At 39.8% G+C, this 15,166-nt stretch overlaps 3 protein-coding genes across 5 annotated transcripts in view; 1 reads left to right on the top strand and 2 right to left on the bottom strand.

Moving 5' to 3' along the window:
• Window positions 1-15,166, bottom strand: part of slc16a5a (solute carrier family 16 member 5a) — a 39,591-nt gene that overhangs the window by 10,671 nt on the left and 13,754 nt on the right. The gene's annotated exons all lie outside the window — the stretch shown is intronic.
• On the bottom strand, window positions 727-8,075 carry kctd2 (potassium channel tetramerization domain containing 2). Its single transcript, XM_074663317.1, has 6 exons — window positions 7,376-8,075; window positions 6,738-6,846; window positions 6,549-6,640; window positions 6,325-6,420; window positions 5,992-6,117; window positions 727-5,789 (listed from the first exon to the last, which is right to left on the bottom strand). The coding sequence occupies exons 1-6, from the start codon at window positions 7,745-7,747 to the stop codon at window positions 5,760-5,762; spliced, it is 825 nt and encodes a 274-aa protein (XP_074519418.1). The 5' UTR covers window positions 7,748-8,075; the 3' UTR covers window positions 727-5,759.
• On the top strand, window positions 8,951-14,394 carry tubgcp2 (tubulin gamma complex component 2). 2 transcript variants are annotated; one of them, XM_074662529.1, is made up of 18 exons: window positions 8,951-9,047; window positions 9,313-9,473; window positions 9,620-9,748; window positions 9,862-10,038; window positions 10,143-10,302; window positions 10,453-10,660; window positions 10,754-10,953; window positions 11,043-11,232; window positions 11,336-11,481; window positions 11,564-11,744; window positions 11,865-12,045; window positions 12,162-12,334; window positions 12,705-12,833; window positions 12,939-13,059; window positions 13,222-13,365; window positions 13,491-13,607; window positions 13,767-13,930; window positions 14,020-14,394. In XM_074662529.1, exons 2-18 carry the CDS (start codon window positions 9,324-9,326, stop codon window positions 14,093-14,095), a joined length of 2,646 nt encoding a protein of 881 aa, XP_074518630.1. In that variant the 5' UTR covers window positions 8,951-9,047; window positions 9,313-9,323; the 3' UTR covers window positions 14,096-14,394. The 2 variants fall into 2 exon arrangements, with proteins under 2 accessions (XP_074518630.1, XP_074518629.1); XM_074662528.1 differs by having other exon boundaries at window positions 9,297-9,473.

The following is a 15,166-nucleotide window of genomic DNA, read 5'->3' as shown; positions in this document are numbered from 1 at the left end:
CACTGCTTCAGTTTTTAATTAAGAGTATTAAGTAACTTTTCACCTGAAGGAAACCTTGTTGTCTGATGTCTCACTTTCCAACACAGACTCCTTAAATTCACCATAGTGACAGTATTTCCAAACCCTTCATTGTGAATTTAAATCAATCTGCACATTCTTGGACAGTTTAAATCTGATTTAAGTTTTGCTGCTTTGTGTTTGATGGGGATTAATCATTGTTATTTTTTAAAAGTTATTACTCAATGCTAGATAAAAACACATAAGCCTTTATCTTGTGTCCAAACCGCATGTGCTTATTAAGTTATTCATGACACTGCAAGTCACTTCCTTCTCAAAAATGTGCTTCCTCTAGATGTCAAGATCTAACCAACAATCTTGTAATGAAACTACACTTTTTTTTTTTGCAAAGTTCAAAAGTTTTGCTTCTGATTTTTTTTTTAGAAAATTGCACAGTTTTGATATTATTTTCACCGATTTTACTGTTGAATTCCTTACTTACTTTATTTATTTTTTTTACTGTATTTTGATGCTATTTTTATTTTTTAGTCATTTTAGCCTCCAAAGCACATTGTTGCATAAGAAAAGTGTCAAACAGAGGGTCTTTAGTAAACTTTTCCAACCACTGTTCTTTTTATGTTTCATTTGTGCAGCATATAATCAAATAAAATACCTGGATCAATGAAAAATCCATGAGCCACACTTTAAAACACAGACACATTTTATGATTAAAAACCAGACAGGCTTTGTTAAAATTGTTACATGTAAAGAAACAACATTTGGTAGACAAAATTCAAAAATATAAAATAAATAAAAGTGAAACAATCAGACAAAATGTTTTTTTCAGCTTCCAAACATTTCTCCATTGACAATATTCACATTTGACATCAATACTGTTGATAAATGAACACAAAGTAACTGTTAATAGGTGACATTTCAATACGTCTAAATGAGTGTACAAGTGTGCATGTCCACAAACGCATGCAGGTGTTTACAGAGTAACTGGCAAAATGATTCATGTATTAAAAACCTTTCTTTTGTGAGTTTTCCTGCAGGTCAATGCGTAGAAACTGTGGTTAGAGGGGCGGGGAGCCAGGGGGGGGTCTGCAGTCTGATTGGTTGGTTGGTTAGCATCCAAAGCTAGCTCTTCTTTATCTTCAGATACAGAAACAACAAAGAAACAGAAGGTGTGAGTAGAGAGTATGACGACTTGTAGACCAACCGTTCCACACATTAAATCTACGCCTACACACCACAGAGCCATGCCGTCCCTCTGCTCCCCCCACCATGCATCACATACACTTTGCACTAACACAGAGGTCAGACAAAATCCAGTACACAACATCGTAATCTCTAAAACGAAAGCATGCTCTCATGTGTTCACGTGCCCAAACAACAGAGATATATATTTTTTGCAGATTTGTTAAAATTGCACATTATTTGTAGACTTAGCTTAGTGCATGTGAAGGTACAAACGTGTTTTAGTTTGTTTCAAAAAACGGGTGTTTGATTCAAAAGTTATTATAATCACACCAGGTCAGTGGTTCCCAAAGGAAGAGGGACGTCATGAGTGAGGATTCAAAAGTTGTGATTGTGTTAACGAACACTAAAGCAAAATATCCAGCAAGAGTTATCAAAAGTGTTTGAAAAATTAGTCCAACCACTGCAAAAAACTGAAATCTTCTGAAGTGTTTTTGTCTTATTTTAAGTAAAATTGTCTTATTAAGCTTCATATTAGCCAAATTCAACTGAACAGTCTAGAAAAATGTCTTGTTTCAAGTTATTTAAAGTTGAAAATGAGGTCTGAATTGCTTGAAACAAGTAGAAAAAAATCTGCCAATGGAACAAGAAAACATTTCTCAATAATTTGCTTGAAACCAGAATAATGTCTTAAGACAATTTTTTTTTCTCTTGTTCCATTGGCAGATTTTTTAACTTGTTACGGGCAACTCAGACCTCATTTGGTCTTTAAATAACTTGAAATAAGGTATTTTTCTGGACTGGTAAGGTAAATGTGGCTCATATTAAGTCTAAAAAGACATTTTTGCTGAGAATCAGACAAAAACATTTGATCAGATTTCAGTTTTTTGCTGTTAAGTTGCTGTTGCAGTTTTTGTAATTCAATTACAATACGTTTTTTTCAGATATTTAGTCACTGAAGTATTAATTGTGCCAAAATATTAAAAGAAAGAAAGTAGATTTCATCCTCTGGGGATAATAACTGTCTGCACGATGTTGAAATTGTAGCTGAGATATCAGTCTGCACAAAGGGGAGCAGCTACTGACACGCTAATGGTCAAATAACAGCATTATTAAATGGAAGACTAAAAAAAGAGAACATAATATCAAGAGAAGAAACACACATAAGGTCTTCTTTCTTCCACCCTGACTCCCTCTCGGTTTGGGAACCACTGACTCAAACACTGCACGACTGATCGAGGTTAAGATAAAACTGGGTTCACAAAGGTAACAGGTGTAATAAGTGCTTCAAGGTTAATTACGCACATCTAAAAGTTTAATCATCAGAGATTGCTTCAACATGCAACTCAAGAACAAAAAGAGGCCAAATGATGGCAAGTTTAAAGTCAGATTGATTTCTGTCAACAAGTGCACTGCCGGAGTTTTACTAAGATAAAAGTAGAGGAGAGAAACCTGCTTTGTCAATCTTTCTGCTTTCCTCCCGTTTGATAGCGCTGAAAACACAAACACCGCTAGAGTGTTAAGAGTTTTACACACAGTTCTGGATCGTTGGTTGATTTAGCTCAAAGCGATGGCACAAAAACAGCTGATTTTCAGTTTTTAGTATGCATAATAAACGTAAACAAAGCAGGGGACGATGGGTTTGTTGGCTTGCCTCTCACTGGAACACGAACAATACAAACCAAGCTAAAGACCGCATTAAACATCAGACCTCAGGGAGGGGCCTCCTGGCTTTTTTAAGGTAAGGGAGGCATCCTTTGATAAAGAGGGGAGAACAACTGTGCACAACACAGGTCAAAGGCACAACACCGGACACAGACGAAGGGAAACAACACCCAAGGTGCTTTGCAAAGGCCCAGAGGGAGAAAAAGTGCTCCTCAATGACACGTTTGGGCGTTTTAAGCAGCACGCAGTCTGCTTACGACTCTGATAGGCAGGATATAACTGCACAACACACAGTCAGGGTAAAGAAACAAAGTAAACAACAGAGAAGAAGAAGTCACATCAAAGTTTGAGCTCAGAGGCCGGACTGGTCACGACCAGGAGCATGACACGGCACAGGTACAGGTTTTTTCTGGCATTCTTTTTGTTCATGCTGATATAACATAACTTTATACAGAGGATGATGCATCAAAGTGAGAGCGTGTCTGAGGCATCCTGAAGCTTAAGGGGCAGTGATTAAAGTGTGAGTTCAGTCTGCACAATGGGCTCAATGAAATGTTTGTTTCTCGATCAGATATGAAGGGATATGGCTCAAACTTGGCGTTAAGTTGCTCTTACGATAAGGAGGTGTTTACACCTGGAACAACATCTGTTTACCTGTGTTTTTCTGAGGATTGTGGGGAATGGTGCACAATTTTTCACAAATTGAGAAACAAGTTATGAAGTTAAATGATTTCTCAAATGGGAAATTCTGCAGAAGTTTTTAGTGTATATGATTGTTGGGTTCATTTTGAAGCTAATTTGACTTATGCAATCCAGGATTTTAACATCCATGTTTTTTTTTCTGCACAATTAAAAATCAAATCTGACTTCTTGATTCCTTGATTTAGTCACTTCAGAAATCATTTTTCAAGATTTAATCAGAGAAATGCAAGGACAGCTGACCTCAAGATGCCCTTACTTCTCATCATTTCACTTTCTACATACCCTAAAATTATTTCAGCCTGTATGTATGACTCTAAATTTTCTAACTGTTCAAATTAAGGTTGATTATTGTTTAAAAAACACAGGTTTACCAGAGAAGCTCAGGCTAGTAAAGATTGTAAAAAGCCACACTTATCACGCAACAACTTAAAGTCGTGGATGTATTAAAAGAAATGTACCCCAGCCAAGTTGATATCTGTTGCAGCCATTTTTATGCACATTATATTTGTTTATGTTGTATTAATACATGGAGGGAGTTTAGGAAGAAGATAAAAGTGTGCTTACCAGGTGAGAGGGTGTGTTTTTTTTTTTGCGTGTTATGGTGTATTACTAAAATAAAATGTGCAAATTCAAGAAAGCGTCAGTTGAGTTCACGCGTCTAAACCAAACAACCCAGTCAACAATTCACCGGTGACTCTGATAAGCAACAGTCAGCACGATATTGATGAACTGTCATGAAAAGAAACATCTGAAGCCCAGAAACATGAAGACACGTCTCACAGGCTCAGTCAGTTAATGCAAATCTGTAATCTCAGATGTTTCAGGGAGTACGGAGTACATGTCAGATATTTTGTCGTCAAAGAGAGGAGTAGCAACAGAGGCAGCTGCAGAGTGATGAATGTTGGCGTAACGGAGAGAGAAGCGGGGGATTCAGGTGTTTGAGGCAGAACACAGACTGGCCACATCCACCACGCCAGCTTTTTCATTTTCATCTTCTCTGATTACAATTTTAAGATATGTAACAGATCAAAGTGGAATATTTGAGAGAAAATATCGACGATAGCTGGAGATTTTTGAGGAACACGACAGAAAACGTGCAGCTGTGATATTTCAGTCATGGACAGAAAGCAGAGAGGCGCTGCAAACACAAACTCACATCCATGATACCGAGCGGAAACCTTCCATAGAATGAAAAATATGATATTTTCTCTGTCCTTTAAATAGACTCACCCAACAGAGTGTGTAAATATATGACAACTATGATACAGAAACCAATAATTACACCATTTGCATTCAATTTTCATATAATTTCATCATGTAGCCTATATAGATTTATATAGATTCCTCACATGCCTTGACAAATTGTACACAGGTGAAGTCTTTTTGAGTCTTCGGTTTTTCTTTTATCCCAAATTTTTCTCCCTGGGAGGAGCGACCGGGTCGAGCCCAAAAAGAAGGAGACGGGAGGAGGACAGAACCAAGTCCTTGTGTAAGATGTTTGTCACTCCTTTAAAGACTCAGAAAGTGGAGGAAACACTGCACCAGACTGGCTCAAACGCAGCGATCAGACTCTGCTCCTGGCTCGGTTTAAAGCGATGCAATTTACCTCCGACGTCAGCCAGGAGGATTCTGGGAGTGCAGAGAGGGAGGCGGCCGGCGTGGACGCTCCCTTGTAAAGAAAGAAGCTCTGTCAGAGAGTTGTGTTCATTCCTTTATGTCCTGTGAGAGTCCTGAGGAGGTTTCTGCTGAGTTGAGCCGAATGTATCAGAGAGAAAACAGATCCTGTGGGTTAAAAGTGATTTTGAAAGCGATGAAGATGATTCGGAGTAGCTTTGTGCTGGATATCCATCCACCGATGATAACAACATGGGGCTACAATCAGCACCATATCCTGCACCATATCGACACTGACCATCTGATTCCTTTTTAAAATCCTCCTGAAGCGTCCCACAGCCCGGGATGGAGAACAAACGAGGAGACGAGTCAGGGTCAAGTCGCAGCCCTGGAAGAGGAGGAGGAGGGGAGTCAGGGGGAGAAGGAGCGTCCCTGCTGTGGAAAGGCACACCAGAGGAGAAGGGGAGGTGGATGATGATGATGATGATGATGAAACCAGCTGATGAAGACTGGAGGAAATGTTTTTTGTTATTGTTTGCAGTTGTTGATTAAGTGTGTTGAAGCCCAGGCTCCAGGTCGCTTCACATTCGCGAGCCTCGCTCCTGAAGAATCTGTGAGGACGAGAAAAAAGATGTAAAGTCATTGAAGGGACTAAACTAAACTCTGCTTACAGGCAGACTGAATGAAGCAATGATAACGCAAACATTTAACCAACGATCACATCTTTAAACTTGAGTTTTGTTCTTTTTTTAGTGATGTCTGTCAGAATAAAGGAAAATATCTGCAGTGAGTCATGCCGTGCAGATCTCTCACCTTGGCCTTCTCAGTGGGCTCGATAACGATGCCATTGGTTGAGTTGTTGAGTTCCCGGGAAACTACACATAGAAACTCTGCCTGGTCCTCGTTTCCGTAGTTATAAGAGGAGCCGATGCTTATGAGCTGTGGACGGACAAAAAGACAAAGCTGTAAGGATGATGCAAATCATTCTACCACTTTACTTTTCAGACTCATAGTTCTCACAAATTTCAGTCCCAATCACCCAAATATGGAGGTCTGAAACACAGCTCTCCAAACAGAAGCAGCTTTGGAATAATTGATGCCTGAACAAAATCAGGACAGCGATAATAAAAGCTTCATTTTCTGCACCTGCTCAAACTTCCAACCATCCGACATGGTGGAGACCATCTGTGTGAGTTCCTCCTCTTGGCACTGTAATACTCGATACACGTGTTTCACGGGGCCCTGAGGGACAAAACAAAACATCAATTATCTGCACAAACACAGATACAAAGCTATTTTTGGTTCTGTTTGTCCTAGATGATGAAGTTCTGGTTTATCCTTCAGTTTTATTCCCAGTCCTGTTTCTGTACCTGGGAGGTCCGGTTCTCATTGTCCCGTATCCTCTCTTTGACCAGCCTCACCAGGGATGCAATGTTGTAAAACTCAGCTTCCTCCAGAACACCTGACACGAAAAAAACAAACAAGAATTCATTATCCTGTCTCTAAATGTTAAAATGGTTTTCACTGATGGATAAGACTCAAGGATTGAACAGTTTTACCTTCCTCAGCCAGATTCTTATCCATGATCAGTTTTCCGTGCCGGAGATAATTCAGGATGGGGCCGAAATATGTAGGATCTCTGTCGATTAGGTAGGCCCCTGTCTCATCCTACAAGAAATAAGGTGGATGTTTTTAAGGAGGATTGGTTTAAAACAAGCCCCTGAAAAAAAGAAAAGTCTACCCATTTTCTAAGATACTGACATCATACATACCTAGAGCTGCAAACATTTTACATTAAGGGTGAAAGTGGTATTTGTCTCTTTGAATCCTGACACATCTCGACATCATTTCACTCAGATGATGATGCTGAAAACCAAACTGGTCTCTCTTTCACCAAAGTTTATCTTTAATTACTCAAGAGTACAGTATTTATGTTTATGATTTTTGACTATCTTGATGAAAGTTGGTAAAGCTAAACAAACAATTTACACTGCCTTCATGGTTGCTGTGAAACTGCAGAGTATTTGGCTCATAAAATCATGGGAGAGGAATTAAAATGTACAATAAAAAAACATAATTGGCAAAAATTGACTCAAATATACCGAAAACACATTTTTCTGCATTTCTACCGGCCCCTTATTGATCTGAAATACAAACTTGAGATGTAGTCTTTATTTTTGTGACTTGGAGTACTCACTTTATCAGAGTCCAGGTCCGGGTCCTCCTGGCACAGTCTGAACAAGAACGATTTGGGGTCCCTGCACAGCGTCTGTTTGGTCGTGATGAAGTAGGTCCCCCCGACGTTCAGGCGAACCCAGCGTGAGCCCGGCTTTTCCCCAGGTTCGGACGGGGAGCTTGGATTGCTCTTCGCAGGGAACCCAAACACTGACCGTCCTCCGCTGCCACCTCCACCGCTACCGCCCGACACCCCGCCGGGGCTGAGCTGGCTGCCCCGCGGAGGAACCATGAGAGTGGGCGAAGCCAAGCGCATAGAGCCGCGGACGTCGCGGTGCTCGGGCTGATCTAGGGTGGCAGTGCCGCTCGGTTCCACAACATGCAGTTCAGCCATGATTTTCTAATCGTCCGAAATAAACACACAACAGCGCGATGAGCTAACGAAACACTGCGGGGAAACACTTTCTCTGGGTCGGTTTGTAAACAGAGCGAGGATATTTCTCTGGCATCAGGGCGTTGCTGCTCGCATCGACCGTCTCCTGCTCGAACGACTAAGATTAAGACACAAATATGGATATTAAACACTGAACGATGTTAGCAGCATCGTGTTTAATCGTTTCTTCGTCAGATAAATTTCTCATTCTTGTCTTTTCAAACGATAATCAGAGAAAAGGCAATTCTTCCGGGTTCTAACGTGATTACTGTTTACTTCCGCTGTGTCACAGATTTTAGAAATAAAAATGGTGATATTTGGTAGATGAATTAAAACAAATCAAATGTTTTAAGAAAACTTGCCCAAATAAAATTACATTTAAAAAGCTTCCCTAAAAAAATCTTAATCGTAGGATAATAAGTCAAAATTATAAGATACCAAGCTGTAATTTTACAGGTAGATACGTCTGTTTTCGCCAGGTTAAAACAAACACAACAAACACGAAAAGACCTGCCTCGAAAAAAAAAAAAAAATTTTAATTAAAAAAAAAATCAATTAGACTTTCCCCCCAAAAAGGGAAGAATAAGGAAGAAAGGAAGAATATAAGAAAAATTGTCAAATTATCATATACTTATTCATTATTATGCGATCAGTCAAAATTATAAGATGGTCATAAGTATAAAATAAGTCAAAATTATAAAATGCTTGGTCGTAAATAAAAAGATGAGATATCGAGACGTTATTGTATCAGAGCCTGTTCCCACCAGGTTTAAAGAAATAGCGGAACTTGCCCTGATGAATAAATAAAAAAAATAAAAATAATTAAAATTAGATTTGCCAGAAAAACAGGGGGAAATTGCAATTATAAGATACTGTGTCACAAGAATTAAATATTAAGTTATGATTATATAAAAACTTGTTTTTGCCGACTAAAAAATATGGGGAAACTTGCCCAAAAATTCTTTTAAAAACTAAAAAATGCATAAAAACGCCAACGATGACGGTGGGACGACTATTAAGTAAAAAAAAATATATACATTAATAATATTTTATATGAAATCCTTTCGAGTTGTACTTTTCTGAAACCAGCCATTTATCTTTAAATCGCTGGCTGCGGTATCGTTTTCCACCTTTGGGTGGCAGCATAGCACCTCTACTCTGTAGCACGCAGCACTAGTAGAAGAAGAATTTGACCAGTGGTAGGCGCGCTTGTTACCTGGTACAGGGTTCGATGTTGATTTAGGCTAAACACGACTGACAGGTAGGATGTTTGGTGTTGTTAGTGTCGTAATTAAAACGTTATTAAACCTGTATGACGCTAGGGTACCTTCTGAATAAGCTTGCAACGTACTTAGCATCCTCATCCTCTTGTTTATGTATTACTAACGGTTTGGCCTGTTAGCTGCTGAGGCAGCTAGCTACAAAACGTTAGATCAGCTTTCTGCAGTCCATGTTTAACTACATCTTTATTGATGCACATGCCTATTCTTCTCCTTTCTCCTGAATGAAGTGTGTTGTTATCTCAGCTGTCTGAGCAATGAGTGAGTACAGGATCCACCACGATGTGAACGAGCTGCTCAGCCTGCTTCATGTCCGAGGAGGAGATGGAGCAGAGGGCTACATAGATCTCCTGCAGAAACATCGGACTCCCTACGTGACGACCACAGTCTCTTCTCACAGCGCCAAGGTGAGTGTTTCACAGTTAGGAAGGATGCCAGACAAAAGACGGGCATAATAAGAGAGTGATGAGAAGTCATGACTCTGGATAAGCCATAAAAAGATGCATGCCATCAGTATGACAGTTTTTAAATTTCTTTTCATTTCTCATTTTAGGTCAAATTAGCGGAGTTCTCCAAAACCCCAGAAGACTTCTTAAGAAGGTATGACGAGCTCAAGTCAAAAAATGTCAGACACCTGGATCCTCTCGTCTATCTATTGTCCAAACTCTGTGAGGATAAAGAGGTAATTGAAGTTTTTAAACAGGTTCCTTAATGCGTTTGTTTATTCTTAAATGTTGATTATGAAGATGCTTTCATATTAAAACAGTGTGCTTACAGCTTCTTGTGTTTCCATAGATGCTCCAGTGTCTGCAGCAGAATGCCAAAGAAAGATCAGAGTCCTCAGCAAACACAACATCAACCACAACAACCAGCTACTCTCTGCCTCAGACCAGCACCAAGATGTCCATGCAGGAACTTGACGAGCTGAGAAAGAAGCTTGGAAATGTGACAGCCAGCTCCAACGCACCTTTGGCGAGGATTTTTTTCTTCTGTGCATAAACTCTAATGAAATGCTTGCCCATGAATGTGCTTGGTTATAATTTCTTGCTCTCTCTTTTTGTGATTTCGGTCTGCAGCCTGCTGAAGTCACACGGAAAATGCTGAGGGATAAACACAACAAGAAAAACCCTACCCAGCCCAATCCTGTGTTTCCTAATTGGGTGTATGAACGTCCTGCTCTCCTTGGAGACTTTATCACCAGTCCGACTCCTCCAGGAGATCCTCCTGTGGCCATCGGTACATTCAGCAACAAATTCACCTGTGCTCTAAGCCTGATACATTCACTTGGCCCAGAAGGATCCAATATGACAAATTTGAAATCAGCTTTTTTGCTACAGCTGTTTCTTGTAGTTGGCAGTGTTTTTAATAAATCTTCTCTCTGCTCAGGTACGATGCCTCCAGCTGCTCAAGAACAAGCTCTGGTTGAGGATCTGTTATTTGTCCTGGTGGGAGTCGATGGACGAGACATCACAGCTCAGCCTGTGCTGGGGAGACAGAACCGCTCCTTCATTGTCGATTCAACGTTGGACATGTCCGTCAAAGAGCTGGTGAACAGAATATTACCAGTGGCCTCGTATTACTCCACTATAACACGGTAATTTAAGTTTAAAATACCGCAGCTCTTTTTTGTTCACACATTCAGGACTTTGTGGGCAAATAATTCACAGATTTCGTGTTTATCTTCAAGCTTTGTTGAGGAGAAGTCGTCCTTTGAGTACGGTCAGGTGAACCATGCACTCACAGCAGCAATGAGGACTCTAATGAAGGAGTACCTGATTCTAGTCACTCAGCTGGAGCACCTGCAGCGTCAGGGCCTTTTGTCCTTGCAGAAACTCTGGTTTTACATCCAGCCCACCATGAGGACCATGGAGATTCTAGCCTCTATCGGTAAGAGTCTGAAAAAAGACAATGACAAGCCTGATTTGTTGTTCCTCTAATCCTTATATTGAAATTCACATTTTCCACCATCTCTACAGCTTCTTCTGTTGACAAAGGAGAGTGCATGGGTGGATTGACTCTAAGTCTCCTTCATGATCGAACCTTCAACTACACCGGAGACAGCCAGGCTCAGGAGCTGTGTCTCTACCTCACTAAAGCAGCCAGTGTTCCGTACTTTGAGATCCTGGAGAAGTGGATCTATAGAGGCATCATCAAAGATCCATACAGGTACCCCAGCCTGCAAAACCTCACTGCAATGAACACACTGATCTAATTCTGTATCTGCTTTGGTGTTAAATCTGACTTAATGTTTATTTCTGTGTCCTCTCAGTGAGTTTATGGTGGAGGAGCATGAGCTGCAGAAAGAGAAAATCCAGGAGGACTACAACGACAAGTACTGGGATCAAAGATATACAATTGTACAACACCGGATTCCCTCCTTTCTACAAAAAATGGCAGACAAAATACTGAGTACAGGTAAAAACAGAAAGAGTGATGATAAAGCACTAAAAGAGCTCTCAGCAGACAAATGTTTTCATTCCCCCGTTTTATTTTGCAGGGAAATATCTCAATGTGGTACGAGAGTGTGGCCGTGATGTGACGTGTCCTGATGCTAAGGAGGTTCTGTACACCCTGAAGGAGAGGGCGTACGTAGAGCAGATCGAAAAGGCTTATAACTACGCCAGCAAAGTGCTGCTGGCCTTCCTTATGGAGGAGAAGGAGCTGGTTTCACGCCTCAGGTAAATGGATTTTTAAATACTTCATCTTGATTGTTTAAAGCTCCCAGCGGGTGGATGAAGCAAATGAGGCTTCAAGCATTACTATAATGAAAACCAAAGTGTCTGTATTGTTTTTATTAGATCTATCAAGCACTACTTCTTGATGGACAAAGGGGATTTCTTTGTGCACTTCATGGACCTGACAGAAGAGGAGCTAAAGAAACCTGTAGACGACATTGTTCCTCCCAGACTGGAAGCCCTACTAGAGCTGGCACTGAGGATGAGCACCGCCAATACCGACCCCTTCAAAGACGACCTTAAAGTAAATAAGACTGATTTAAGAGTGTAGATATTGGCAGCAAGTCCAAAAGTTGTCCTCCACACACAGATTGACAGATTGATCTCGTATATGTATTTCCTCCCTTATTCTCTCCACAGATTGACTTGATGCCTCATGATGTCATCACTCAGCTGCTGCGTGTTCTGGCCATTGAGACCAAGCAGGAGAAAGCGATCATCAACGCAGACCTGACAGACACGACGCTCAGCGGGCTCGAGGCTTTCTCTTTCGACTACATCGTCAAATGGCCTCTATCGCTCATCATCAACAGGTTTGGCTTCATCTAAGAGAGAAACCCCAGGAAATTTGACTGTTAGTTATAGAAATAATTATGTATCTGTTAAAAAAAATCCATCAAGATCCTCAGATTACTTTAGATTTACAAAGAGCTTGTGATCCTGCTGAAGTAGTCTGCAATCCATCGTACCATGTAAGAGCAGGATTCTTAGATAAATTCATTGTGCTGTTATTGTTAGCCAGTGGCACACTGTCGCCATCTAGTGGTGAAAAGCTTTTATATCTGTCACAAAATACCTTCTCTCAACACGTGTAAAATCTACAGGTCTTTAATTTGTCTTAAGAGTGAAAACCTCTGACAGGTTTGGTGATTTCTGTAATCTTTTAGTCTTCTTATTTTCCAGGAAAGCCCTGACGAGGTACCAGATGTTGTTCAGACACATGTTTTACTGCAAACATGTTGAGCGGCTCCTGTGCAACGTGTGGATCAGCAACAAAGACTTTAAGCAGTACTCCTTACGCTCTCCCAAATGGTGAGCTAATGAAGAATCTCTAATCCTCTTTACAAACGTTTCTCTGATAAATCTCCCAAAGGAAAATGGTTTAACACCATCCACTCATTCATGATCTGAACGCAGGTTTGCTGCAGCGTTCGCCCTCCGACAGCGCATGCTGAACTTTGTACAGAACATCCAGTACTACATGATGTTTGAGGTGATGGAGCCCACCTGGCACATCATGGAGAACAACCTGAAAACAGTGAGTGTCCTCATTGATCAAGCCGTACCGTACTACTGTTAAAACCTGAATGCAGTATCAGCTCTCTGTGGATTTTTTTAAAATTTTCATTCTGTTTGTGTAACAAAGTTCCATTAACAAAATGTGTTTATTGTTCTGACCTTTTTCTTCATCCTTCTCCAGGCGTCAAACATCGATGACGTTCTCTGCCACCACACCAGCTTTCTGGATAACTGCCTAAAGGACTGCATGTTGACCAACCCTGAGCTCCTAAGGATCTTCTCCAAACTCATGACGGTCTGCGTCAAGTTCACAAACTGCATGCAGGTCAGCCCACATGAAAACATTTCCTTAAGTTAAAGAAATCCTTTGATTTTTTTTTTTTTGCTTTGGTTTAAAATTATGCTTTTACAGAATTGCACCAAGGTGTTTACTTGTATTTGATATTGCAGCGTTTCACTCAGAGCATGAGGTTAGAACGTCTCTCTCTGGAACAAGGCGCCATGGACGGGCCTTCCTCTCAGAGCGACCAGGTCGAGGAGACAGAGAAGAAGAGACTCACCTCAAAGGTATTCAGAAACCAACATGATCTGCAGATGTCACAGAAAGTTATGTTTCTTGCTTTGGAATGTAAACAGGTTCAGAGAGGTACAACTAGAAATATCAGCTGGCACCTGAACACACTGTTCCTCTTATTTCAACATGTTTGAATTCTCTCCCTGCTGCAGATCATGTCCGAGTATGTGGACGCCCTGCAGTCTGACTCTAACTTAGAGGCCACCATCATTAAATTTGACAATAACTTCAGCATGCTGCTGCTGGACCTGCTGGACAAGCTGAGCATCTACAGCACCAATGACTGTGAGCACAGCATGATTAGCATCATCTACAGGTAAAACTGCTCAAATTACACTACAAAAGAGGTTTTATTATCTTTTATTTGGAATTTATGTCAATTATACTTTTCCTATATTTTAACAGACTGGATTTCAATGGATTCTACACCGAACGCTTGGAGAGGATGGCCACGGAGCGCAGTCAGAAAGCAGCAGCGTAGCATGTAGCTCTGTGTCTCCATGCAATAAAAGACTTTTCCTCTCTCGTTCTCTAACGCTCAGATCATTGTAATAAGAACACTGACTGTGGAGTCAAAGAGGTGTTGCTTCTGTGTGTGTGTGTATATAATATATTATGTACTGTATGGAACTTCAAGTCTTATGTTTGCAGCCTCGATTTCAATGCTTCAAAATATGGAAGTAGTATGTTTACTCTGCTCTGAATTGTAAGACACTTCGAGTAACCTATTGTACCTATGAAAGGAAAATGTATGTTTGTATTCATTAAACAAAACTTTGATGACTGAATTCAAAGTCTGTTCTTTTACTCTATCATGTCTAAATGCTTCACTCCCTAATGATTTTTTTAAACTTTCCTAAAGGCTCTTGGATAGTTTTTTAAAAGTATATCTTTAACATAAAAACTTCAGGGTAGTTCAATGGTTTGACAGCTAAAGAAGCTAAGTTAGCCAAAGAAAACAATAGCTCTACAGGAAATAAACAAGACGTTTCAAAATAAAATCATGTAACATGAAAAAGGTGCACACGGCTTGTAAATATTATTATCATTATTGTTATTATTATTACTGTGTATTACGTATTTTTATGCAGGTGAGGTGTCAATTCTGAATCCAGTGCAGAGCAGAATAGTTATTCATTTTACTTGAAGTCTAATTCTTTTTTAAAAAAAAATTTTTAAATTTTTATTTTTAATAATTTACTGTGTTGGAAAATACTTATTGTTGGTGCAAAATATACGTTTAATTTTTAGTTTAGCTATTTCATTTTATTTATTTATTTATTTATTTTTGTATTTTTCTTTACATTGTTTTTCACCCAATAGATAAATAACGACGAAAACGAAATAAAACCGATAATTATGATAATAATTCCGCAAAAATCAAAACATAGGTTAATGAAAACATTATAAAAACATCATAATACTTACATTTAGCTAGTGATTATTTTTCAGTTTTAGTTTTGCATGTAAACCCCCTTCTAAATTTAAAGGATTCCCATCTCTTTTCACAACAAAAATATTTTTTAACATATTGTTTCTGTTTTTTTACGAG

Source organism: Halichoeres trimaculatus, unplaced genomic scaffold (genome assembly GCF_033239565.1).
Source record: "Halichoeres trimaculatus isolate MK-OKI-2021-1 unplaced genomic scaffold, fHalTri1.1 fHalTri1_scaffold_23, whole genome shotgun sequence".
NCBI classification, from domain to species: Eukaryota; Metazoa; Chordata; class Actinopteri; order Labriformes; family Labridae; genus Halichoeres; species Halichoeres trimaculatus.
This window is presented reverse-complemented; position numbering and strand designations above follow the sequence as displayed.

Bases quoted from the DNA above. Each gene is read 5' to 3' on its own strand.
- tubgcp2 (XM_074662529.1), top strand. From the start codon at position 9,324: ATGAGTGAGTACAGGATCCACCACGATGTGAACGAGCTGCTCAGCCTG. The intron at 9,474-9,619 runs GTGAGTGTTTCA...TTCTCATTTTAG, and splicing joins TCTCTTCTCACAGCGCCAAG to GTCAAATTAGCGGAGTTCTC. The intron at 12,834-12,938 runs GTGAGCTAATGA...ATCTGAACGCAG, and splicing joins TCCTTACGCTCTCCCAAATG to GTTTGCTGCAGCGTTCGCCC.
- kctd2 (XM_074663317.1), bottom strand. From the start codon at position 7,747: ATGGCTGAACTGCATGTTGTGGAACCGAGCGGCACTGCCACCCTAGAT. The intron at 6,847-7,375 runs GTGAGTACTCCA...TATTTCTTGTAG, and splicing joins CGGACCTGGACTCTGATAAA to GATGAGACAGGGGCCTACCT. The intron at 6,641-6,737 runs GTAAAACTGTTC...TTTTCGTGTCAG, and splicing joins TAAGAATCTGGCTGAGGAAG to GTGTTCTGGAGGAAGCTGAG.